The sequence below is a fragment of the Seriola dumerili genome, unplaced genomic scaffold, assembly GCF_002260705.1.
Source record: "Seriola dumerili isolate Sdu_G_001 unplaced genomic scaffold, Sdu_1.0 BDQW01000538.1, whole genome shotgun sequence".
Taxonomy (NCBI): domain Eukaryota; kingdom Metazoa; phylum Chordata; class Actinopteri; order Carangiformes; family Carangidae; genus Seriola; species Seriola dumerili.
The window spans coordinates 239838-267718 of NW_019174793.1; the positions used below are offsets into that span (position 1 = coordinate 239838).

The window sequence follows — 27881 nt, forward strand, 5'->3', positions numbered from 1 at the left end:
GATCTGCCGACAATCAGCAGGATAAAATGGTATATACTGCAGGGCCACAGCCAGGATTTCAGATCTGAGGTCTGATCACTCCAACACACATTTTTATTTGGATTTTGCGTCTTTTTTTTATTTTTTTATTGCCTTAACTGTTAAATTATTAGGCTATTTATTATTTCTTATGTTTTTGTTTTGTCCGTTTGTGTTTTTTTGTTTTTTATTAAACTATAAATCACAATCAATGCATTTCAATATATAGTTTCTAACTCTACTTTCATGGCTGTAGTGTATTGTGGTTTTATGATAATGAAAACTGACTATTTTAATTACACTGTACATGTTAAAGCCCAACTCAGGACAAGAGTTGAAAATTAATAATTGCTATAAACGCTCTACATCAGTTTCAGGCTTTGTATTGGAACTATGTTAAATAAATAATATAAATAAATAATACATTTCACTTAAACTATAGGAATAATTTATAAATGTATTGTTTTGTTGGCATAGGAAGTTCCAACACACTACTATATATAATACCCACCATATGTACATTTCTTCAGTTTGAGAACGAACTACTCACAGGTTTCTATCGTTACTAAGATCACGGCCTCTGTGTCCCTTTATTGACATCTCTGGCCCTGTCTACTGGCCTGCTGCCAAACATACATATGGGCTTTGACAGAGTTTTGAATTATATAAAAACCCTGTTTGATTTCATGGGAAAATGCTTCAGAGAAAGTCAGCTAGCCGTTCGGCAACGTCTCCGTTAGCAAGCCAGCGATATGTTTATGTCTATCACCCAATTTGACTGAGAGCACCAAGTATATATAGCACTTCTGTAGGAGAGGGGGGGGGGCAAAAACCTTAAAAACTTAACAATATATAACGGCATCAAAGTCCGATTTTCATGTCTCTACATCCAACATCTTCCTCCAGCATTTAGTTCAGTGCTTTCTAGTTAACACTGAGGGAGTTGACTAGAAAGCACAATCTTCAGAGTTTTTTTGTGTTAATAATAGAACATGCTCATAAATGTTTAACGTGCACCTGGATCTGGATGATTATACATAAGGTACAGTGATAAACAAGCATGCAGTACATTCTGCTGAGCTCACATCCAAAAGTTATCACGTTTCTTTATATTAAACATGTTGTAAACGCCTGATGTGTGTTAACGCAGTATGTCCTTGTGTCTCTGCTACACCTGTATCTATGTGCGTGTGTGTGTGTGTGTGTGTGTGTGTGTGTGTGTGTGTGTGTGTGTGTGTGTGTGTGAGATTGATGTCCCTCCCATGGTGCGGAGCGGAGTGTGTGTCAGTCCCAGGTGGTGTGTGTGAGTGCTCGTAAACAGTGTCTTTGATTGAGAGGCCGTGATGCCTGACAGGCGGCCTTGTGCTGCAAACAGAGCCGCTGAATCGCCATAGTTACGCAGCGTCGTGTGGCCGTAGATACCCAGCGCTGCCACGAGAGGAAAGCTGCTGCAAATAGAAAGGGGGAGGGGAGGGGAGGGGGGGACTGCATTAATTAGTTAATGAGAGATTTAACCACCAGTGGGTGATAGACCATAATAAAAATGATGTATATATACTGTAAAAACATACCTACTAAAAATGTACGATCACATGTTCAATGATTAAATTGATGTTCGCTACACTAAACGACGTGGTAGTATGTTTTCTGATACAACTCCATCATTTTTTACATTACAGCTGGGGCTCAAAATGCATGCCACATTTCACAAGATAATACAGCTTCTTTCTTTTTTTAAGTAAACACAAAGACTGCAACTAGAACCAAGCAATTAACAGACATCGCAGACAAAACTCCAAAAAAAAAAAACCCTTAATACATCTAGGGACAATAAGATATTTATGAGAAGGTCCTATTACATAATGACTGGCTTTCCAATGCATGTGTGTAAATAATATCATTCATCTATGTTCTATTTACAGAAACATGTCAGGGTAAATATTTCCTCTACCCAGGCAAAGCTTTCTCCTGTGATTCATATGAAATAAGCTGAACAACAGATCTGTACAACTGTAGCACTCATTGGGTTGACAGTGTGTTGGTTGGTCTTCGCTTCTAAATTAGAAACAGGAAATTTGTGATGAAACATTACGGAAAGATTCTTTTCTAAACCGTCCACCAAAATCAATTTCTAAATATATTTGAGATAAGAATCAAGACTTTCTGTTTGAAAATCATCACGAGTCTAAATAGCTGTTAAAAGTTTTTCATTAGTGGGTTGTATTTTTTCTTTTTCTTTTCTTTAATTTGATCGCAAGGGTGGAAAGACTTAAAAACAAAAAGAAACAAACAATAGTTTACATGGTAGGAGTTTGTGTTCCACCCCGAGGTTACCATTTCACAGCTTTCCAGGAAGCTACATTCGTCTTTTCACAGGGTCGATACGCACACACACACACACACACACTTCAGCAGTGTCATGATACTGAGCAAAGCCAGCTTAGGCCAGAGTCATTAACTTGACACTATAATCCTTATCTTTTATGGCATGTAGTTATGCATTACAACATATACCACATGTGTGTACTGAATGTATGCAAGCGATCACAAACATACAAGGGTCCATATAATCCTCACAAATAAAGACACACACACACACACACACACACACACTCCATTATTTCCCTAAACTGCGCAAGATCAGATGAGCTTCACCTGATTTTAATTTAAAATCTAATTTACACTAATTCTCACGTTGACCAAAAATCAACTCCAAGCCTAAATAATGCGCACGTGCACATGCATCTTCTCACTATTCACACACATATACAAGTACACCCTGCACTGTATATGCTGAAATTTAACTTAGGAAAATCCCAATTTTTTTCAACCTTATTCTCGTAAATTGTGGCTGTTCTCACATTGTATTCAACATCTTTGTTGAAGAGATCTGGGAAACACAAAGGTGGCAAAGCTACATATATAAACTTACATTTTAATTAATCCTTTCCCAACACTCGCCTGAGAAATTCAATGTTCCTTTAAATTTGCGCTAAAGAAAAAACACAAAACCAAGGCTCAAACATAAAATAAACAGTTAACCTTAAGGGAACAGAATTTTTTTTCTTCTCTAATTAGGAGGTGAACCCTCACAATGATGCTCTAAACAGCTTGTTATCCCTACTTGACAAATACAGGCACACACATAGATGTAGCACACCATAACATATACAGCTCTATACATTGCATATTTTCTGCAAGTATCAGTTATAGCAACTGTTAAATCTTTATGAGATTGAAACACTTAAACAACATCATCTTTACACTTCAAATCATGCCCCTGTCATAGCTTAGCAAAACGTACACTGGCTACTCCTAAACCCAAAGCTCATTTTTCAAATCATGGAGGACCTTGTGTTTTGTCAATCCAGGTCACTGCTGCTTAGATGGAAATTATTAAAGCAGGTGAGGTTTTCACAGGTTCAGAGGGTTCAGATGTCTTCAGTTACAAAATGATTTTGAGTGGGATGAAAGCTAAAATTGAATGCTGGTACAAACACATACACACACGGGGCACACACTCTCAGGCACTCACACCTCATTCCCAGAAACATATCTCCTGTCACACACACCTCGCTCGCTCTCAAACCCGCCGTGATGGAGATTAATAGCAGCATTTAAAGCCTGCTGAGCTCCACCTGTCAAGGCTGGGGCCCCCGGGGCAGCTCCAGTCTGTGCCTAGGAACGGGAGACTGTCCTGGGGCAAGATCCATCATGGAAGTCCGCGACAGGCTGGATCTCTGGAGCCAGCCTCCACAGCTGGACCACCGACACGGGGCCATCCGTCCGGGATGACAGGCACACTGAGTGAATCCAACTGGAGCAGACTCGATAGCTGCTGGATGGAGGAGCGTGGGGACTGGGGAGGGATATGTGATGGCTGCGCGGATATCAGGAAGCTGAAACGTGTGTGTATTTTTATCGAAGTGCTCCCCATTATGAGCACAAATATGCACAAACACATAGTTTAATATGAATGGAGAGATCTGGAATGCACTCTTTCCAAGTTTAGGTACCTAATGTGATATTTTTGCTTTGTCCATGTCACTGCCTTTGTATGTACCACTCAGACTTTAAACTACTCTGATTATGTTTAACCACAGCACCAATACTGTGTTTGTCATGTTCCAAATATCAGAAGAATTTTCAACCAGACTGTGAGTGAAAAACAGATTTGTAGTCACTAGTTTAAGTATTTTAACACCAGTCAGTGTGTCCATCATTACACACTAAAACAGTTGCAGTTCTACTTTGCAGATTTACCTGGCTCAGTTTTGGGGAAATGTATATCCAAAAACGTGTTGTGTGAGGTCACAGTAACCTTGACCTTTGACCTTTGGCCACCAAAACTTAATCAGTTCATCCTCGTGTCAAAGTGAAGGTTTGCGCCAAATTTTAAGAAATTCCCTCAAGGCGTTACTGAGATATGTTCTTGAGATTGAGACGTGTATGGAGGGTCAGACAGCCCAAAAACATTATGCCTGGCATAAACATGAAAAAGCAATTAAACCAAATACTTTTACTATTTTACTTCCATTAATAAGATACAAAAAGTTACTAACTCCAACTCGCAGACCAACATTGCCAACCCTGCAACCAAACCAAAAAATAAACATGAAAAAATAAAAATGTGATACACCATGAAGAACCAAACATGAATCTTAGTTCTTCCAATAACAACTGTTTATGGTGATAAACAGGAACTTATTACTGTACAATGTGGATATCTGGTGATATCGATTTGCTGTTGCTGCAAAAACACTGGTGGTCTTAGACTTTATACGACAGGGGAAAAACTAAACTGGTGTTTCCATTTAAATAAGTTATGAAGCTAAAAATAATTTCAAATAGGTTTTTGTGTTGCTTCGCTAAGAAGAGTCTCCAGGAGTTGGGTGGTTGCAGCACATTGATGGCTGAGGTTTGACAGCTGCCGTGACCTGTCAGTCACTTCTATTACAGTATCAACAACAGCACGCCCACAGAGCGCTGCTGGATGCTGACTGTTTGCCAGCCTCAGTGCAGAGGAAGAACAATGGCTCTTATTTCCTTACCCAGCACTCCTCCATCATGAATCATACATCTTTTAGCATTTTAGCATATTAAGGGGCTGTGGCTTTAATATTTGCTGTCCTTAAAAGTGGTTACTTGTGATTTCAGAGATGTAAAACATTTTCTCTTTCGTTGTAACTCTAATGTTATTAAATGTAACAGTGTTTTTTTTTACCTCCAGATGTTCATTAATCTGTATTTCCCATAATGTTAAATGTTAAAACCACACGGGACGCAGTAGCATTACTTCACCAAAACCCACAGCAACATTTTCACATCATAAGGCAGGTTCGTCAGTCTGCTACTGATCAATGTGGCTGATCTTTACCTTTGAGTGTGTCTTTGAATACAGTTGTTCTGTTTGAAAACCAGTTTTTCCCCAGAGCCTTGAGAACTGTGCGTTAAGCACGGTGCTGGAGCTGGGAGGCAGTTAGCTTAACTTAGCATACCGCGGCCTGTTTGAAAACATGGACTCTCATTGTATCTTGTTAATTAAATTTTCACACAAAATACAGTATAAAAATGACAACTTGATTGTGTGAAGAAGCAAGAAACAACATGCTAATTAGTTAGCATTGGAGGTGTTGATAGGTGTATGCTTCCTTGTGCTAAAACAAGCTGACTGTTGCATGGCTATAGCTTCATGTTTAAATGAGAGTGGTAGCAATAAATATATTTCACGTCACGTGTCTATTCTATTAGTTTCAGGCCAAACTCATGACTTTTTTGTTAATATGGAGTTGTAATGACAGTTTTACATTATTCCAATGTCTAATATACTACATACTGTATGCAACTTAAACCAAAATACTGACAAATCCATAAGGGAGACAAACGCTGGGGGAGGGTTTACTTACAGTTCTGTAGATTACAGTATCAGAACAGGTGCATCTTATCCAGAGTTACACCCTGGATATGTTGTCCATACTGGCTTCATATTGTATTCTGTGTATTCAGTCAAAATGTCAATTCACTCTACACCTAGTGAACTGAATTTCAGACTTGTAATTCTTAGTAAAACACCTTAAGACAAAATTACCTGTGCTGAGTATCTAAAATACTTCATGTATTTCAGCATCCAAGGAGAGCTTAATGCTAAATATTATCGTAATTTGCACATTACTGTTTTTATACATACTATTTTCTACTGATTTCTAATTAAAAAATATACAAAAACTGCTGACTGAACTCGTAGAATGTCAACAGAAATAATGTAACATGAGACAACATAAACAATAACCAAATATAATTAATACTTACAGGTTTGATCATTATCTGACTAAGAGAATAAGAACCCACCACAGCAGGACAAAATGAAAGGTAACTATTTGTCCCTAAAATTTGGCGTGCAGGCTTTAATTTGAATTGTAAGCAAAATGATCTTATTAATTCATCATTTAATTTGTCGGTATTTTCATCATCATATTCTTTTCCATGTCTGGCAGCCTACAGATCCCAGATCACACATAATCAGACGACTTTTGAATAAATCTGCTTGTAATCATCACTTCCCAACCCATCACATGAAGTAATGAGGCCTCAGATAAAGCACCAGTGTGTGTTTTTTTGCAATCAGATTACATGTCATTTTTCTAGAGCCCGTCCCTACCTACAGTTTGTCTGACTGGTGCTTGATATGAAAGATCATATGATTTTTTTTTCTAACCAGATTACTTCAGGAATCAGATTACATGCCATTTGTACTCCCCATCCATTAAACCCTTAACTGGGGCTTTAGATAAAGAGATGGTCTGCATTTTTTTTCTTTCTTTGTGTAAGCGGATTATTTTTGTAATCTGATTCCATGTAATTAGTTACTCCCTATCCTGGCGTAACACTAGCCGGGGCTTTAGATAAACAGGCGGCGTGGAGAGGCTCTGTTGCCGATCAGCGCGGCAAAGCTAACGGAGCTGATGGCTATTAGCATAATTAATGTCATTGCCGTAATGCACTCCAATTCTGAGACAGCCGGCCACACACACACACACACACACACACACACACACACACACACACATGCACTCAAACCCTTACATTTGTATACAAGCCTAAGCATGACAGCAGAGACATAATCAAATCTGCTACGTAGAACTCAAGGCTCAACATTAAAACGTCACATGTGATCTTTCCTGTTCTGTGACACTAACGTGTCACTGCGATGACAAAGGTGCAACAGTCAGTCAACTCACTGTTATCTGAAAATAATGTACATCAAGTCCCAGGCATTAAAATAAAAGCATACACTGTGACGTATTATGTTAAAAGCCGGGGCAAGATAGGTTAGATAGAACGTAGGCCTGTGTGTTAAAGATAGCACAGGATGCCTGAGGGGGTGTGACAGCAAACCAGGGCTGCCTGCTCTTTCTCTCTCTTGTTCTTTTTTTTTCTCTCCCTCTTTTTCTCTTTCTCAACACCTCCCAATTTCTCTCTCGTCCTCTCTCTTCCTCTTTCTCTTCTCTGCACCACGCAGCTATAAAGCAACTGTAGCTCTGAAGGCGAAGCACACGGAGCGAGCTGGATCTCTCTCAGATTCCTCTCTGCTCTTAACCATTTCAAATCTCCGGTGCCAAGGACACCGAGCGAGCTTAGAGTGTGAAAAGTAAAGCCACTTAGCGAGGAAAATAAGCATATCACATGGAGTGAGTTGGCGTGGCTGCATTCACATCGACAAATGTGTTGGTGATTTGACACAATTTTGCAACCTCGGCCAAGATTTAGTGTTTTCTGTCTTAAAAAATAGACACATTTTGTCCTCAAACTCAAGACCAACCGGTGTCTAAGTCGTTCCAAAACTTGCAGCGACAGCAGATTTATTCCCACGACATAACATGTTCACATGGCTGATCGCAGGTACACTAACTTTTATCACACCTGCACCAAATTAGTCCATTTTCAACAGAGCTCGAAGAAGCAGTGATGTGGAACAAACCGCTCACCGTTTTCTATCGGGTACTTTCAAATAAAACCAGCTAAACACTGAGAAAAGAGAAAAGAGCGTTGGTGATGCTGTGTGGAAAGAACAAGTACACGAAAGACGGAAAGCGTAACCCTGTTCACTTTTCATGGACTAAACAAAAAGTCGAGACTTTCTGTGGTATCTTTTTTTTCCCCCCTTCTCATAGAAAGTCATGATCTGTAGCTCAGTTTCATTGTGGGTGATGTAAGAGAGCCGAGAAACCCAACAACTGCTGCAACTTCTTTCCATCACTTTGCAGAGGTTAAGCTAGCGTTAGCATTTCTTCACCTATGCCAGCAGTCTTGTTGAGCTACACTTTTGCTCCCTAGAGGCTGAAGAGCTGATGTTTATGATGCTTAGACATTTCTTTTGCAACTAAGCGTCAAGACATAGCAACCTGTTCTTACTCGTGTTAGTTTCAGGTATTGCGTCGGCTACCTTCTTTTTTGTTGTTTAATACCAAACAGCCTCACGGAAGTGAGCGACACCTTATACGACGGTTGTGTCGGCAGGTGTTGGAAGTGTAGCTGAGAGTGTTTCCCACTCCAGGGTTACTAAAAACTATTCCGTCTGTTGTAGTTACCGCCCGCAAAGGTCTCTGAAGGTCATCCAGAATTCACAGAACCATAGTTATATTCATAACTCTCGTTTTGCTTTGCCACACCCTGTAGGTGTGTTCTTATTTACGCGTTGCAATGCATTTATCTGCATGAATAATCTACATGTGTGTATCAGACTTGGGAGATTTGGAGCTGTAGTTTGAAGCTGTGTTTTAACCAGGCAACAGGGTTTGTCACAGACTGGTTGACAAAGCAGGAAAAGCCTGGAAACCTTCTTTTTTCTAACATAGACTCAGACAAAGGAATAGCCAGGACAGCCCTATCTCAGGCCCGACCTTTTCACCCCATAAAAGGTCAATAGGTTTGAGATGTAGCCAGGGGCAAGACCATGACAAAAGCTTGGGAAGCAACAACAAAAATGTAAAAATCAATTGTAAAACTGATGGAAACGAATGTAACCAGATCCTCTCTTCTACTTCTATTCCTGGTCCAAAGCACAACTGGAACAGTACCCAGCATAGCATGGAACCGAGCCATGCTGTTTAAGGCAAGTGGTTGTAGTCGAGTAAAGTGACATCAAAGCTAAATATGTTGATGTTTAACCTAAACAGATCAAATGTGAGCAAGGAATTGTGTAAATCTGTATAAATTACTATAAATGATAAAAATGTGTTTGAGAAATTCATGCAGATTTTGCAGGAAAGAAGAAGACAGCACAAGACATACAGTATGTTTCAATCTGTTCAAGGGTAGTAGCCTTATATTAAAAATTGAGTTAGCTACTGTAGCAGAATAAGTAATGTAGCAAAGGAAGGAGGCCAAGAGTTAGTACTTAGGAAAGCTGAGTAAATGTACCTTTTTCTGGGGCGGTGGAGTGAAAGGTTACTGAATGCACTCATGTAATTTGAGATTTACAGCTGTCTGTCTGTTGCAATGTTTTAAGCTTCACCTGCACATGGTGTGCTGCAACATCTGCCCCGTTGGGAGCAGAATATCACCTATCAGGACCTGAAAAGACGGCAATCCAGGAATAGTTTCACCTGCCTCGAACCAAACACAAGGAAGCAGAACGCAAGCCAAATCTTCCCCGTGGTATGAAGTGAAACTGGAATGTAAAATAGCAACAGTGTGAAGCTGGAGATGAGTTTAATGACATGAAGTCCACTGGCAGGATAGCTGAGAAACACAGGAGACACGACTGCTGCTAGAGCAACCTCCAAGACTTCCTGATCAGCATTTTTTTTTTTTGTATGAGTTAATGGGGTTATATTGCGTTTTCAGACGAGTGAACTGACATTAAATTTGAAACTAGTTCTCACTGATTAACATGCAGAATTTAAATGTCATGTGCTTTACTTGAGCTCCAACTTTGCTCATTTTCTGTAATGTCACATCCAGAAAATTTAGCTAGCTATGTTGTAAAGCTTACTGTTCCATCACACTGCTCCGCTTCCCCGCATGAGCTTTAAAAAAAGAACCATCCGCAGTACTGATGCAGATCAGACGAAGATAACGACATGAGGAGAGACTCCTGCTACACATGCTACTGTTGCGTTAGGATTAACTGAGGTGATGAGCTCATTACTGTTTTGTCTTATACTAGATCTGAATGTTACACTGAGGCCGTGCGGGGTGAGGGGCGGGGAGGGGGGGAGGGGGGTGAATTAACCAGGTGTGTGACAGGATCAGACTGAGTGAGGTCACAATAAGAGGGATTGACGTCACAGCGTCCACACCGTGACTGGACACGCATGGGTGCACACAGTCGCACAAACACAGGCCATGAGTAATAGGTGGGTGCTCATCATGACCTACAGTACAACAAACCACGGAAAGAGTTTTGATTCGGTGTCGCTCCTCGTCGTTATTACTTCTGACGATGGTAATTTACAAGGTATTCACAGTGTTAAGTCGCACAAGAAGCTCCCTCGTAACACGAGCACAGCATCAGTGCACAGAGTATACATACAAGTGAGGTCACCTCTCCATAATGACCGGGGCTATTATGGTGGCAATCAGAGATGAAGACCAAATGAATCATTAGAAAAATCCCGCAAAAAGCACTGAATCTGTGTCATCATCATCATCATCATCATCAGCAGCATCATCATCATCATCAGCAGCAGCAGCAGCGTTGTCCTGTGAATCAGGTGAATCTGGGGCAGGCTATTGTGTGATTCAGGATGAAGATGGATCACACATGTATGGTGTAAGCATGTCAGTGTGTATGTGTGTGTATGTGTGTGTGTGTGTGTGTGTGTGTGCGCGCTTGTACTGCAATCTTTCAGACTTTCTTGGTCCTCTATTCTTTTTGAGGCGTAGGCCTTGAGGTTTGAGGTTAAGGTTAGAATTTAAAACAGGCCACTAGGTTGAAGTTAAGAGTTACAATTAGATATCCGGTTGCTCTGTTGCAGGGATCAGGACTGGGAAGGGCTCAGATTACAAGCTCCAAACACAAGTTTCACATTTTCACACTTAAAGAGGCATTTCACAGTTTTTCTTCTACACCACTATAACACTGCATCACACACTACATCGTGTTTTGCTTTTTCTCTCAGATACGCTCCGATACACCCAACACTTCTCATTTAAATTTGGAAGGCATGTTATGTGGGACAAAGCCTCAGCTCCCTGACAAAACCCATACACCAGTTTCTTGTCCCTGTACAGTCAGCATTTCAAACCGTTTTAGACTTTTGGAGTTAAAATCTGGGCAGCTGCATTTACAGATTTCAACTCAAACAATTACAACAGATGTGAAGTCTCAGGTGGAATATGAAAATGATACTTATAAGCCCGTCACACGTCCAGATATTGGGTCTGACCGAGGCCCCGGACAGAGCTGTGTGTGGTGCAGTCAGACACAGCACAGAGTCATATAAATGTGAGTGTTTTGGGGGTCTCTGTAATCCTTCCTCCTCTTTCAAAACACAATCAAACATTCAGTTGGATCTTACATGAAAGTTCAACAGTCAGATTAACTGTTAAAGAAGTTCTCACCTTTTTTTTTGTGTGTGTTTGATACTATCCTCTTTGCTGTGGCGTGGTGGGGGATTTTCACCGGTGGTCACCTGTTGGATTTATCTCTGGGACCAATATGCCCCAGTACACTGCAGGTAATCCTCCGCCACATACACAGCAACAGGAACATTCACACTCAAAGGGTAAAACAACCATTTAGACTTGCACAGGTTAGCTAACGCTGCAAGGCTAGTGATGGAGAGGAGGAAGGATTACTGAGAGTACTAAACAGTCCCTACATTGACATGGGCAAGAAATATTAAAAAAGTGTTCATCGATCCAATAACGGCCTGCTGGGTGATTCAAACATCTGGCCTGTGTGTCATGAAGATAACCACCTGAAGTTTCACATATCTTTTTTTTTTTTTTCCTTTCAACAGTGTGTAAAACGACAAGCTTCTAGCAGGGACCGCTGGGTATACAAAGCAGCTGTATACCTGGCATGGATCTTGTGGTGTCCTGTGGGGGATTCAAAGTGAGCTGCTCTCTGCTGGGACAATTTAAAAAAGAACAATCCGCACAGCAGCCATGACCGACAACCGAAACCCTGGACAAGAGAGGAACCAAAAGGACCATTTGGTGGACGCTCCATCCAGATCACCTCAAAGGAGGAAGCTGTATTCATCTCTCAACACTAAGTTAAGTCTTCCTACACTTTACTAAATGGAAAGGAATGAAAGATGCTGCAATTTGTAAATGAAAGGTACCATTTTGGAATTGTGCAGAAACACAAGCGACTTGCAATACCACTGGCAAAAAGGAATATGATGTCAGAGGTTGGATAGATAGATAGATAGATAGATAGATAGATAGATAGATAGATAGATAGATAGATAGAGCAGAAATGTGTGTGTAGGTTAGAGAGAGTGAGCGTTTGCATGTGTGGAAATGGATGCAGAGCACATACAGAACAATGTGGGCATGTGAGCATATGTGTAGGCATGTGAGTGCAAATGCAGGACTTTGTGTGTGTGTGTGTGTGTGTGTATGTGTGTGTGTGTGTGTGTGTGTGTGTGTGTGTGTGTGTGTGGGCATGTAGGGATCGATCTGCCTGTGTGCCTGAGCGTGGTAGGTGCTGCCGGTGTATCTGCGCATGTATGTGTGGCTTCGCCCCGGTGCATCCCCGGCTCACCTTCCAGGCAGCAGGTCCTCCAGAGGCCCGAGTGCGTCATCACCTCCTCGTTCTTCTTGCTGGTCTCGTTCTCGTTGGTGCTCTTGATCTTGCAGACGCCGCGCGAGTACAGCCAGTAGTCTGTCCCCACGGCGATGGTCATGAGGCTGAAGGCGGCGAAGGCCCCCACCGTGGTCAGCAGCATCTGAACTCCGCGGTCAAACACGCCCATGTTGCCGCATTCCACGAAAGGGGGGCCCCCTTTCCTCTTGATGTACAGGAAGTAAATATTTGTGAGTTTGCGTCGCCACGCCAGCTCGGAAAGCGGGGGGTGGGCGGCGTCGGGCGGACGACGGTAGCGGGGGGCCGCTGGGGGGGCGGGGGAGTTAGGGGAGCTCGGGGGAAATCGTATGGTTGGTTTTGGGGGGGGGGGCAGCAAACAGGTGAAAATTAAGATGAGGGTGAAGGTTCGGGGGTGGATGGGTGGCTGTTTGGCCCGGCAGGTGGGTCAAACAGACTTTGGCGAGGATGACAGAACCTTCAGCTACAAAGGTTCCTAATTTCTAGTCCTCAAGTGGCAGTAAGTTGCCCTGCTCTGGAAAAAATGTTGACCTAAAAACACAGGCTTCTAGCAGATCCCTCAAGAGACCTGGTCTGGGATCTAGGCCTACTTTGTTGAGTTGGAAGGCCTCTAAACGTCAAACTCTGAAAAAGGCCGAGATAATGAGAAGATGGAGGATTTTGCTCCTCTTCTCTGTGGTCGTCTCAGGCCTGAATTTGGCTTTTCTGAGCTGACTAAAGCAGTTACATGTATTACAATCCTCACAGCTTCGACGGTGATGTATGGAACGATGTGCACGTAGCGCTTGATTTTTTTTTTTTTTTTTTTTTTCCCCACTCAGGCCGTCACATACAGCCTACACTGTCACTCTCCTGCTCACACACAGACACACACACACACACACACAGACACACACACAAACAGACGCGCAAACACTTGCTCACGGAGCCAAACTTTCAACCGCACACACCTGTACATGGACAAGCACACGCATACATGCAGTGTGAATTAATTCATACTGAAAAGGGATGAAGAAACATGGGGGTGTGGGGGCGGAGAGTGGTTAAGACTAACACAGTTGGCGGCCTGATTTCTTTAAAATGGCCCCAAAAAAAAAAAAAAAAGAAAAGAAAAGAAAGAAAGGCAGAAGCAGAGACCTCCAACAAATGATGACACAATTCAGGATGAGATCTGACTACCTTGATGCAACCCAGTGGATCAGTGAATTATGGAGGCTCATCTCAGGCTTTTCTGAACAATCAGGCTATCACATGTATTCTGTGGGAAGACGGTGACGGGAGACAGGCAAGACAGACAGGCAGGGCCCAGAATATGTGGAGAAAAAGCAAAAAAAATAATAATGACTGGATGTGCTGTAAGAAATGAAAGAACAGACTCAAACCAGCAGAATCAAGCGCTCCCCCAAAATCAAGGACAGAACGATAAATAATGCCAAATAATCAGCTGGTACCATGACTGCCATGAAAACCAGCCATTCCTTAAGAGATGAAGGAAAATAAACCAACCAGGGACGATCAACCCCCTTTCCAAATAAAAAAAAATCAAGCCAAAGAGAAGAGGAAAAATGTTAAGTTATGAAAATCAAACGACAGCCTGCTTAGTTTTCCTTTTTCCTAAAATTCTGATCCCCAGTTTCCATATGTGGTCCCTAGACCTTTCTCCGGCGACAGAGGAAATCTGCTATGGGGGGATAGAGGCAGCGGTACCGACGGCACACCGCGGAGAGAGGGGCGCATCCAGGCGGAGAGGCCGAGCATCACCGGTCATGCAGCCGGTCGCAGGAATGAGGAGGACACGGAGGGATGGACGAAGCTTCCCGGAGCGTCAGAGCCTCTTCCTCCAGCATCCAAACGATCCTAGACGGTTATATCACGGCCAACCGGAGCACACCGAGCGCACACAGACACACAGCCGTTCACTGTCATCACATGAAAATCATCAGAAATCATCAAAAGCAATGATTTTTTTTTTTTTTTTTGGCAAGGCTGTCAGACGTGGTTGGGGGGAGATTATGTGCGCAAAAAAAATTATAAAATTTCAAGTCGAGCAACACACCAATCCTTGGTTTCCTCGTTTTTCTTCTTCGCAGAGCTGAGATAGAAGTGGAGAGAGGAGAGGAGGAGGAGGGGGTGGATGATGGTTAGAAGCAGAGGACGAAAAAAAATCGACACAACCAGAGAGCGAGGACCAGAGAGAGAGAGAGAGAGAGAGAGAGAGAGATGTTCCGTGCGCAGCAGCAGCAGCACTTTACGCAAAAACAAGCGCACTGCAAAAAAAAAAAAAAAAAAAAAAAAGTCCTTTTCAACAAGTAAGTTGATCCAATGCTGAATTTCTCATTTTCCTCAACACAACAACAAAACGTGTCAGCCTGGTGAGGCCACCAACTTGTTTGGAGAATTTTGTCTTTAGATTCATTTTACTTGAGTCTTTTGTTGTATGTTGAAGGCAAAGCAACTTTGTTTGTTTGTACAGGACCTTACAGACACAAAGTGATTTACATAAGCTGAAGAAATGCAATAAAAGAATGTGTAAAAACACAAAATAAAATCAGTTAAAACAGAATAAAATGATAAAATGAGTCCAAATGATACAAATTCTATTGTGTATTTTAGTTACAGTAATTGCAATAGCAAGAAGAAACAGTATTGTTTCAAAGAAATTTGGCAAACAAGTTAAATTAAAGAAAATGATGATTTCCAAAATCTTTCCATTCAAAACTCCATGAAAAAAAATTTGTTTAAAAAAAGCAGGAGAATAACCAAAATTTTAGAAACACTATCCCCCTATACGCTAAAAATAAAGTCTCTAAAAATGTTTAAATTATTTAATGTCTCATATTTTATTAATTGAGTGAGCTATTCAATTACATCTTTTTTGTTGCATTTAAAATGAGCCGTTCTTTCAAAGAAATAGGTGGAAGTGGAAATCAACTGCTTAAAACTATCTAAACTCTTAAATAAGTGTGTAAGAATATTCTCTGTTTTCCCTTTAATTAGCACCAATTTGCCAAGCTATTTTCTGGAAACTTCCCGAGGACATTTTTTTTTAAATAGCAGACCTCTAGAATGAAGCATTAGCATTTTATTTCCCAATTAAAGATCCATGTTGTTTCAAAGCCATCTCCACGCTGCCAGGAATACTCAATCTTTAATTTATTCATTTGTGCTGGCTTAAAAGTCAAAGGTTTTACGTCTAAAAAGACTGGGCTGAGCCTAAAAAGAATTGTCTATGTGTAAGTTTTTAAGTGTGGATATGTGAGCTTCCTCCCATGGTTACTAAACCCCTTACAGTCCTGACCTCAATGGCAGCAATGGCCTTGTTAAAAAAAGACCTGAATGTAGAACAGATGACTTATTAAGGCAGATATTTTTTGCAGTATGGTTGCCTTAAACCGCTGAAGGAAATCTGGGGTTAGATTGTCTGGTTTATTTAGAACAAAAAAAATCTGACTGCATTTCATGAGGGCAGCAGGTGTATCTAATGTTTATAAAGATACACAAACCAAGTTCAAGTCCCTTTGGCAGCCAGCCCTCCACCCTGCTGGAGTGTCGTCCAGCAAGGCACCGCTCCACTCGCCCCTAACAGCCCGTGGGGCGCTGCTCCGTGGCTAACCTCCGACCTCCGGCCTCTTCATAGAAGAGGGGGCATGAAAAAAAAGATAATTTTCTGACAGGGATCAATAAGGTGTCACATTATTACCATCAGCAGGGTTATTATTTTCCAACAGACTGACGTGTATTTTAATTTCCTGGCGAGGGGAAGATGTGAGACACAAATGATGAAAGGGGCGAGTGTAAAACACCTGACCGGGCGGTTAAGGGCTTGGATGGCTTCAACAGAAATAGATTGGTTAGGCTGTAAAGCTCAGTGATCCGTGGCCTGTATGTTTGACTCTGTCATATGTTTCATATCCCCGTGCCTGGCAGAAAAGACAATGATTCTCGTACTGTCACAACCACTGAAATATACTTCTTATTATATTTAGAGACATGCTCCAAAGGTTATTACAGAGTCTACAGTGGAATTAATTCATTTTGATATACAGTACACTTTATAATGTAGGTATGCATGCGAATGTAGATGACAGCAATACATGTAGGCGGAAGTATTCTGCACAAAAACAGGAATGGGAACGAATATATCTGCATGTGTGGCTGGATAATTTTCAGTATGTTTTCAATTACAGCTCGAAATATATTCTGAAGTTTGTTTGTTTATGTTGTTATTAGTCACATCCTGTTCATCCTCACAGTGCACCATGGTTACTGCTGCCTCTTCGTGGTGCTGAAATGGACAGCTCCCTCACTGGATCCAGAAGCACGGCAACTGTCTCCCTCTTGTGATAGGCTGCTCTGTAGCCACATGGTATTTTCATGGGGATTGCCAGGGATATAGACACAGATGCACACACACACACACACACACACACACACACACACACAAACACACAGATACTCAGTGCAGCAGGGCCTGCTGAGTGGAGACAGAAACGGTCTATAATTTCCCTCTCGATGTCATGTGAAGGTGGGTTGAGGTGTGGTAATGATTTAATCATTGTGGATGCATCAGGTTATCGTCCTCATGTTTGAGATGCTTTCTTTCCTGATTGCTTCTCTCCCTGGCCTCTTACTCTCAGTGAGAATAAGCAGATTGAAAATGGTTAAATAGCTAGTGACATATTGGTTTTCGTGAATATCCACCCTGCTCTGTGAGGCGTTTCTGAGCGAATCGCTCTCACCTCTGCACTTTGGTGGGAGTCAAGCAAAAAGAGTTTCAGATCATTATCACATCAGATCAGTAAGTAAATGAACAGTGCTGTGAAAAAGTTTTTAGGAACTGAAAGTAAAGTGAGAATACTTTCAAAAATAATCCCATATACTTTAGTTTTTAGTGCAGTAAACAGAAAAAACCTCAATCAAATTAATATTTGCTGTGACCATCCTGGATATATGTGGCCACAGTCTTTCAAGGTACTAACTGTCAGATATATTTGTTCAGAACATCTTGGACAACTTCTGTCTCTTCATGTGATCCCACACTGACTCCATCATGTTGAGATCAGGGCTCTGTGGGATCCAGACCATCTGCTGCCGGACTGCTTGTTCGTCTTGTCTCTGAAGACAGGTCTTCATGGCTCTGGCTGAATGTTTGGGGTCGTTGTTGAATGTTGCAGAATGAATGTGGGACCCATTAGATGCCTCTCTGATGGCACTGTGTTGTGGATAAGAATCGAAACGTCTGATGTGCCTAAAACCTTTTGCACAGAGTGTAAGAGTGTTACGAGTTGAAATCAGTGGTTCCCCACCTGATGGTCAGGATGTCTTATAGGGTTGCTGCACAAAATTCTATTTATTCTTTAAGATATTTGTTTAAATCACTGGATAATTTTACCTCTTCTTGCCTCTAAAAATGATTGAAATAATAATTTCTCAGTTGACTTAGTCAAAACATATAAACCTCTGCAACCAATGATCACAACTCAGTTCACAACTAAATGTTGCTTCATGTCAAAGGTTCACAACAAGAGAAAGAATGTCCCATCCCAACATATTGATCCTATTTATGGTGCCACCGTCTGGATTGTGTTACACAGGAACAAACTAGTGTACAGGCTTTTAAATGTACACTGGAATCTGGATGTTTGTACTGATACTGAGTGGATTATCTTTATTTAATTAAAGCCAGTTGAAACTGAAATTATTAGATAAGTTTTAGTTTTGCATTACTTCAAAACTAATACTACAAAAATCGGGTGAGACACACAGTACAAAAATAACAGGAAGTGATTAATCTCAATTTCAGACTTAAATACCAAACTATCTCTGAAACAGCAGCAAGCAAGATGGACTTATAATTTTAAGACACATAGATTCCTTTCATTTAATTAAAAATAAAACTAATAATTGTATTTATATGTATTTTTCTCACAAGAGTGATATCCCAATAGGAAAGCCAGGCAATAATGAGTTTAACCAGATCAATGTACATGTAGAGCTCCATCCAAGTAGAAAGGGAAATAACTAATCAGAACATAGCAAGCTGAACCGTAACCATCTGCTATCAAGGTCTTGAATGACAGGTGGACTGATCCTAATAATGGCTAAGATTCAACAAACAAAGTGTGAAATCCTGATCTAAAGAGGGTGATTACATCCTGGCACCAAGAAATAGAATTGTTTATGACGTTTCAGCAGCTCATATCCTACAAATACAGCAGCAGTGTAGCTGTGGGCCATACAGTACAAAGGCTAACTCACAGAGGAAGTGCCATTCTTACACAACATTTCACAATTTCCAGGTATCAAATTTCAGATTTTTCACACTTATCTCTTGCTGCCATTTGTAGCCTCTGATATGCAAAGTTGCTCGCTGCAGCTTTAGCTACAAGGCTGCTACTGGTGCAGGCAAGAAAGAGCAATTCAGGAGACCAGGAGTGAATATATAAACTGAGAAGCGCAGCGTAGCAACCGGATCAGCCTGTCAGTTCATGCATACGTCCATCCAGCATGTTTCAAATGATGCCTGAGACATCTACTGTTAAAGAAACTCGGAACAATGGATTGTTCTAGCACTTTCAAATTACACTAAGTTGCCTGTTGGGGATGTTATAATTAAATGTCAAAACTTCAAACTTTGAAAGGCCATAACTGCTGCAGCACTAGTTTGATCTGTGTGTAATGAGGGAGGCTCTGCTGGCCCACAGCTGCATGCACCATTTGTTGGTGACAATATGCAGCCGACAGTCTATACTTCTTCTTTTCTTGGTCTGCACACATGTCCATACATGAAACTTCAACATGCAACATGCTCCAATGATGCAGTGATATTTCTGGGTTGTTTTTATGCTTATGCTCCCTTACATTAACTTTTTTTTTTTTTTTTTTACCTAAACTTAACCCAACCTTAACCTTAAAATGAAAAAAATCTAATTTGAATCCTGTTCTCTCCATTTTGGAAGGCAGTAATAAATGATGCTGTCTTGCTGATAATGGCGCCATATCAGATAATGCTCACATGGTCATTTTGGAAGGCAATGACAAAGGTAATTGTTCAAAAAGTATAATGATCAAATGTGCAAAAATTGATGGGATTTGTTTAAGTGGGAGTGCCTAAGTTTCCTGAATAATTTCGAAAAGTACAGCAAGGTATTATGATATTGCACTATCAATCATTCTGAAAGAGCAGATTCTACATCTTTCAAATGAGCGTTGCCTCATTTAGTGACGCAAATCCTTTAGCCTAATAACATTTCATACACTGAGTGAATTACAATTACAGCGACAAAACTAAATCTGAGATCCTGAAAGACACACAGGGAATGACGAACATGAACGGTTTCCAAATGAAAGACACAAAAGATCTCCACAGAAGAGACGAAGCTGCAGATAAGAGTGGGAGGAAGAAAGTGAGAGAAAAAGATAGAGAGAGAGAGAGAGAAATAGAGGCAGAGCCACAGAGAAGAAGAGAGAGGCAGAGAGAGAACAGTCTGCCATGTTGGCCGCCCTCCCTCCTCCTCCTCTGGGGTCTAGAGGACATGTTTAACATTCTACTCTACTCCTCCTCCTCTCCTCTCATCCAGCCACAGCCTCAAGTCCCTGCTGCACTCTGGTTACTGATGGCCAGAGACGAGAGGAGAGGCACAGAAAATCCCTTAATCATGACCAGTGTGGCATTGTTGCTGCATTGTTGTTGCTACATGTTATGTTCTCATTCTGCACAAGCGACGGATGACACAAGTGCAGTTTGTCTATTGTTTTGGCATTTTCAAGGCTTTTATCCCGTCTTTTACCTCAAGATCAATGCAAGTTTGTCAAGATGCTCAATGCAGCAACAAATGTGTGTCTAAAATGGAGATCTGTAGACCGATATGGTTCAACAGGAAAAAAAATGTTGTATGAATCTATTTCTTTATGTTGACAAACAACATTCAAAATCTGCTGAGACTTGTCTTACAGTCTGCTGTCAAATTAGAATTGCCTTTGTGATTTATCTCGCCGGAAATGCAATCTGCTTGAGGTTTGTGTGCCTTTACTGGGTCCCATGATAACATGAGGCTAGATGCAAAGACCATAGAAAGTTAGGAAGACAGTTAATAAATATTTGTAACTGTCTGCTGCACTAATTAGTATTCACACATTAAAGGTGATATGTGTAAGTTTTTGCTATCACTACATAGCCGACTTCAGCATTCACAGTTGTTTACTTACCAGTCTAGAAGAAATGCATCAAACAATTCAGATTTCAAGCAATATCAATGTTAACTCTTTTTTTGCTACTGTTTCTATCACTTATTTTATTTTTCTGAAGTTAGCATGCTAACTAGTTAGCCCCAGCCTATCCCGTCTCATAAACCACGTTAAGATAGTGAATCACTGTAGCATCCAGTCTGCCCTCAGTCCAAGATGAGAAGAAGAAGTAGCCCTGATCACGGGAACACACTACCTGCATAGCGCGTGTGTGGCGGTTGCGTCGCTGACCTGCTGCAGCTTGCATGCATGTGTGTGTTCACATCAGCTGATGTGCGTCTGCTGCGTCGCTGCTACTAAGCATTTGGCAGCAGAGAAAACTTGCACCTTTAACAGTGGATCAAAGGACAATGTGTAATGCGGTAGCAGTGACGAACTCACAGACTCTGCTGTTCTCCTCAGCTCTGTAAAGCGAACACCCAACTTGATTGTTCAGGTTCAGTCTCACTGCTGTTCTCATCAACCTGATATACAGCCGGAGCAAGGAAAAGGCCTCTTAAGACACTATCCAGTATCAGACAGATAGTGATTAATTTGTGAAGAAAGTGGAGCTTTTAGCGGCTAGTGAGCCATATTTTCTTTCCCCCAGATTTTTTGGATTTACATCATGAAACACAACTCCAAAAGAATGCTAATCCTGCTCCATATCTCCTGGATGTATATATATATATTCCACTGTGATAATATAGAAATGTTATGTTGTGGCCAAATTCTTTTTAACTTTTCAATCTGTTAATCAATTATTACGGCTTTAAACTTTAGTTTCATCTTTTGTGCTCTGTACTTTGAAACCGCATCTTCAAAGTAACTATTGTTAAGATGGTTTGCAATCTTTTAAACAATTGAAAATGAACATGTCAGAGTTTTTAAGGGATTAACTTTACTTTGCTGCAGTGAGCAAATGCGCTAATCACAGCTGTTCTTTTCAAATGAACCGAATAATGCTGGCATATTAAACGGTCTTGGCCATGTAGTGTATGCATGCTGATTTCTTAACAGTTGTGTAAGAATGGGGGAACAGCAGGTAGGTGCTTACTGTCAGTTTTAAAGTACTATTATAATTAACGTGGATCTATGATTATTTCATGCGCAAATTGACACCAACAGACCTTAAAGGCACATACAGTATATTCAAATACGCAAACATCCCATGTCTAATTTAGGCTCTTTCTCATCTTCCCTCTCCTTCTTTTTTTTTTTACCTCCTTTCTGTCTTTCTCTCTCTTTCTCAGCCATAATCCCAAGTCCTTTTCTATCCTCCCTCTATCTCCACCCCCCCACCCCCACCCCTTTCTTCCTCTCTCTTCTCACTCTCCCCCTTGTTGCCTGAGGGTGAGCCAGGGTGTCCTGTTCCTCTCGCTCGCTCTCATTGCGAGCTTCCACTCTGCATGAATGACTCTGCGTTACCTGCTGCAACCTGGCCTACTTCGAAAGTTCCACCCCTGCTCTGCTCTAGCGCCACCAGCAAAGTCACAGCCAGACAGAAAGAGGTGGTGGGCTGGTGAATTAGCAATGTGGAGGGAGGAAGAGAGGAGATAAGAGTGGAGCGAAGAAAGAAAAGTGTGGAGCTTTGAATATATATTTTTTTTCAATGCACTTCAATCCTGCGTTCACATTGTGGCAGTACTTCATAGAGGACAAGCTATTCATTGTTTTTCAGTGGGAGAACAATGGGAAATTTCCTGCCAGCGTTGATGCGAGGGGCTTCGGGCTTTTTGTTCTGGATTTTCCCAGATCTGATCTGCTGCTGTAGCGATGAAGACAAACCAGACATTGAAAAGCCTTTCAGGACGCAGCCACATCTGTTTGTCCAGCTGTTCTCTCACTCCTTTTTCATTTCAAACTGAGAGTTTCGGAGGAAAAAGAACAAAGTGAAATTTGGGCTTAGTCGTTCCACTTCCCTGTGTTTTTTTGCTTTCTTCTCATTTACAGTGGAAACACTTAATGTGGAATCACTTAAATAAATCACGTCCACATTCATTTTCAGACATCACTATAATTACCCTCAACATATTAGACCATCACTGAGACGACAGGCAGCTTGTACACTGAATTAAAATGGGTCAGAGTTTGTGTTGAATCTGCTATATTTCTGTGTTGTGCACAAACCTGGATCTGTTATTATTCTGCAATCTTACACTTTACATGCTGCAGATTTAGTTTATCCAGTCTTCACATTAGCTGACCCGGTCAGAATAAATTTTCACTGTTTCTCAGAGGGATAAACAGCAACGTGCTCGCTGTACTCACAGAAATGAGACTATGAGAAATATGGTTTATAAAAGAGCTTATAATGCTACACTACAGCTTTTATTAAAAATGTATGAGTTGATTAAAGCCCTTAAAAGGGTCATTTCACCCAAATATCACACTGACACACACACACACACTGTAGTGGGACAGGTATCAATGCAGAAAGTACTTTTTTTTTTTTTTTTAATATTAGTGTTATCTGTTTATTGTAATTGTAGCGATGGATTTTTGACCCGCCTTCCTTTCAGGAATCATTTGCATTAAATAAATAATAAATCAATGCACTCAACCCCAGCATTTGTAAAAGGTTTCTGAATCCTTAAAAGCATAAAGCAAAAGATTAAAAAAAAAAAAAAAAAATGTCAAACTCAATCTCAATGTGCAAACTGCATGCGTGTTTAATCATCCCTGAAACATGAATAAACTATTTAACTGGAGTGCTGTCCTGGTTTTGCATGGAAACACATTTTTTTTTGTCACCTAACTGTTCTTCCTGTCCACATTTTTGTGCTCAGTGTGAATGCATTCACCTCGTATGTGCGTGTACTTTGTGTCCTCTGTCCCTCTTGTAATTCAGTCCCTCGTTCCCATGTTCTTTTTCAGCGTTCTTCTGCAGTGGCCTTCTCTCACCAAGACTGTGGCTCTTCACTTCACATTCAAACAAAGATCAGCAGGAAATTCACCTCAAGAAATTCAGGGAGAAAAAAAAAGTCTGACTGAATAAAACTAAAAGGCCAAAATACTGACAATAATGTTGATGATGTATTGTATTATACTCTCATTATTCTCTGTATGAGACCTAACGTAGGTCAGGACGAAGAAACAAGACACCTGCATGTTAATGTGTGCTGGAGGAATGAGTCTTTAGCATTAGTTAGCATTTTAGCACCTCCGGTTCCCTCGTACTGAAGTCTTTGGGTTTTATGAATGGGTTTTTGGTCACAAGCCTGAACACAAACTACAACATGAAATACATCAGAAAAGACCCCAGTCATGATTTTTGCTTGATTGCTGTCTTAAAAATGTCTTGGTAACAAGTGGCCGATTCACGACAACCGATCTACTCACCAGTCGGCCTTTACAGCCTCGTTGTGTTTATACTCCTGCTTCTGCGACTATCACTCACTCTGTAAGAGGACAGGCTTGTGTAGAAGAGGTAAGAGCTAAATCAAACTACAAGTTGTAGTTTGGTCGAGGTGTAGTTCGTTTAGCCTAAACGTTAGCTTTTTAGCTTGGCCAATGGTATGTAGGCTTCAAAGATCATAAAGGTGCTGCTCATTTGTGAAGATTATCCCGCTGAATAAAATGTTCACGTTGTGAGGTTTTGTTGTCATATAACTTATTTTGTGTGACCAAGGTGATGCTAACTTCTGGGTTGGCCTACAAAAATACATCATTCCTGCAACAATCTATGAAACACATTTTTATGTTATTTCAGATTCCCTGTGGGGCAGAACTAAAACATATACATGTGAAACAATTACAGGATTATTTTTGCAACGTCAATATGTGCAGTATACGTGCTGTCGCTTTCTTGTCAAAACCAGTGCATCAACTTGTCATGAGCTAAGTAAATTAGCCATTTTCAGCTTTGTGATAATACGTTTTTAAGATAATCCGATGATGGTTTATTTAGCAAAATAGAATTTTCATAACTTGAAAAAAGTCATTTTTCAAGGTTTTACAAAATCTTGCAAACTCTTTTGACTTCTAGGCTGAAAACCGCAGGTATAATCAAAATACTGTGCAACTGCTTGATCAGCAGTTGTACAGATGAGTGACTAGTCACCTATAGAAAGCCTCGTATTCAAGGTCAAGCCTATAGGTCAGAGAGCTAATCACTGAACAATATGTATGCCTCCATCCTTAAGCCATGGGTATAATTTAAATAAGCAGATAAGTGCAGGAATGAGTGCAATGAAGGGAAAGAGGGAGAGACGAGCTAATTGCTGTGGATTTTCAGTCCTCAGAGGTATTGTCTCCCAGACCCTGCTGTTACAGAGGTGAACTTCTCTCTCCTCTCGTCTCCTGGGTGAACGAGGGAGGTCCCAGGGTGCTCCTCCCTCTTCAGAAGTCAGTGTTAATGGGGGCAGAGGAGAACGGAGGGAGAGAGAGAGACAGAAGCTCAATCCAGAGTTCTCTCCGTCTCTTTCTCACCCTTCGCTTTTTCCATTTTCTCTCTCTGTTCAAATTCTGACGTACTGTTGCTGATTCTTTTCTGTCCGTGTGTTTCTGACCCTCTTTCCGTGGTTTGTGTTGGATGGCACTCGCAGTGTGGACAATACTGAGCTGACACATTTTGTCCAAGAACACCAGCCTACACAGAGCCCACCTTATCTGCCGTCACCTGCTTGTCATTATTCTACATCAGATTAATTACAGTTATTGTGCATTCTTATGCAAGTATAGAAAGATTAGTCAGAGGAGGTCTGTTCGTGTAGAGTGTCAAAGTGGGTTATTTTAGGCTCCTTTGGTTCCGGAGGAAAAAATCTTTTTGAGTTATTTAATTCATCTGCAATGAATGTGACAATCTGACAATGCGAGGCGACCAACAGTGGGAGCACGTCCACGCCTTGATCCGGCGTTAGGCTGTCCAGGTTGAATCACTGATAAAACTGATCAGCAGCTGAGAACATTCAAATACAATAGAAATAGAATAGAAAATATCTGGTTCTTTGATTTTAAAAAGTACAAGGCACAAGCCAGTGTTTATAAAGTTGTTAAAGGTTTGATACTGTATTTAGAGTCTCAAACTGATGGTAAAACACACTGCTTTACATAAACCTATAGGATCATAAGGCATGGCCATTTTTCTATACTGATTAATTTAGTATGTTAAAAATAGTGAGAAAAATCTCTGGAACCAACAGCTCCTCCAACTTCAAAACTGTAGAGATGATCATCAGTGCACTCGGCAAGACACCCCACATAGCAAGGGTAAAATTGGCAATTACAGTTTGAGTGTTCCTGGTCTCCAGAGGACGAGTCACAAGTTCTTGACATTTAATTAAGTGCTACTATCAGGTCAAAATTTCCACTTCATTAGCTCTTAAGTGACAACGTATCCTGAAAACTGATGGCCGGGTTCTCATGAAGTTAACTTTTCATATTCATGCTCCCTGGAGGATGAGTCCTAATGTTTTAATGGGCACCTGACCTTCCCTCTAATACAATAAAAATTCCAACCAGCACACAAAAATAACAAAATCTAATGGGCAGACTGACATGAAATGTATACTGAGCTCATTTAAGCTGCCCAGTCATTTCACAGCACTCATTGAGCCAGTGCCACGTTCTGACCGAAAAATGTCAAATTGGATTCACCGATTATATCTCTTTACTTTTTCAACGTATTGGTTTGTGTTTGTCGCAGTATCATAACACTCCTAGCATTTGGCGACAGCACATTCAACAGCAGATGTAGGGCTTTCGTGTTGCCAGTCAGTGATGGACAGAAGGGTGATACTATGTGAAAAAAAGTGAAGTTGATGCAAGTCTCTTGGGTTCAAGCCCCCGTGTCTGCAAACAGTTCGTTCTGGAATAGTGAAAAAACCAGATTATGGTACTATTAAAAGTGATTCAAACATAATATGTCTTGATGAATCAGGATGACTTTATTTGCCCCCATGAGCACAAGAGGACAAGATGATAATGACTGATCCCTGTAGAGAAATCTATTCATTAGAGCAGCAAAATAGCAACAGGAGCCCATAAAGACTGAATGTACATAAAAGACAGTGTCACATTGGAGGATGTTAAGCTAAAATGCAACCATCAACTTAAACACTGTAATGTCCCATGGAAATACATGAACAGACAATTGGCAGCTGTACGGTGGCGTGTATGTATGTACATGTTGGTAGAAGATAAGACTCTACAGTACAGTGCCTCTAGTGGTCAAAAACATCACAGGTTACCTTTTTAAGAATGAACAACAACACCTTTGTACAGCAGCTATTAAAAGAAACGAGCAGCATCGCTTGCATGTCTGCCTTAGACGGTTGGTTGGTGTGTATCTATAGTGAGCTGAAGTGAAAGCAAAGTTTCAGAAGTTCTTCTAATTCCGATCCACACTGACATTTGTAATGAACAAAAGGACTAAATATGCAACCCTGGAACACAACCTTGCTTGACAATAGGTTGTATGAGTCAGTCCATTCGTGTAGAAAGAGATGATAAATATATATTTTTTTTAAAAAAGAGAAAGAAAAAAGACAGGAAAATTCTTGTTTTTAGTATCTTTTAACACCATTTCCCACAAGGATGTCACAGGTTAAACACTGACAGGGTGACGCACTGATGCCGCATTCACGTCATATGGGAGTTACTGTTTGTTTGACATCGCCAATATGTCTGACTTGGCCCTTGATAATGTGGTAGTGCCTAAAAAGCAGGCAAACATGGATGACTCGTGTCAGACAAATTCTGTCACTGAAGGTAATTAAAATCAGCTTTACAGATTTGGTGATACACTGTCAACACACAGCATTTTTTAACCCTCACATGACATAGTGGGTGGGTATCATGGGTACAAGAGAAACAGTAAGTACACCTCTCTTGAAGTAAGTAAAACTTCAAGACATTA

At 40.9% G+C, this 27881-nt stretch overlaps 1 protein-coding gene across 1 annotated transcript in view; it reads right to left on the minus strand.

Annotated features, from left to right (window-relative positions):
- The window catches only part of LOC111235889 (voltage-dependent calcium channel gamma-2 subunit-like), an 84243-nt gene extending 71183 nt beyond the window's left edge, over positions 1–13060 (minus strand). Inside the window, exon 1 of the mRNA XM_022764462.1 lies at positions 12737–13060. Within this exon, the coding sequence (XP_022620183.1) occupies positions 12737–12947 (211 nt within the window). The 5' untranslated portion in view covers positions 12948–13060. The remainder of the gene's footprint in view (positions 1–12736) is intronic.
- Positions 13061–27881: the final 14821 nt, after the last annotated feature.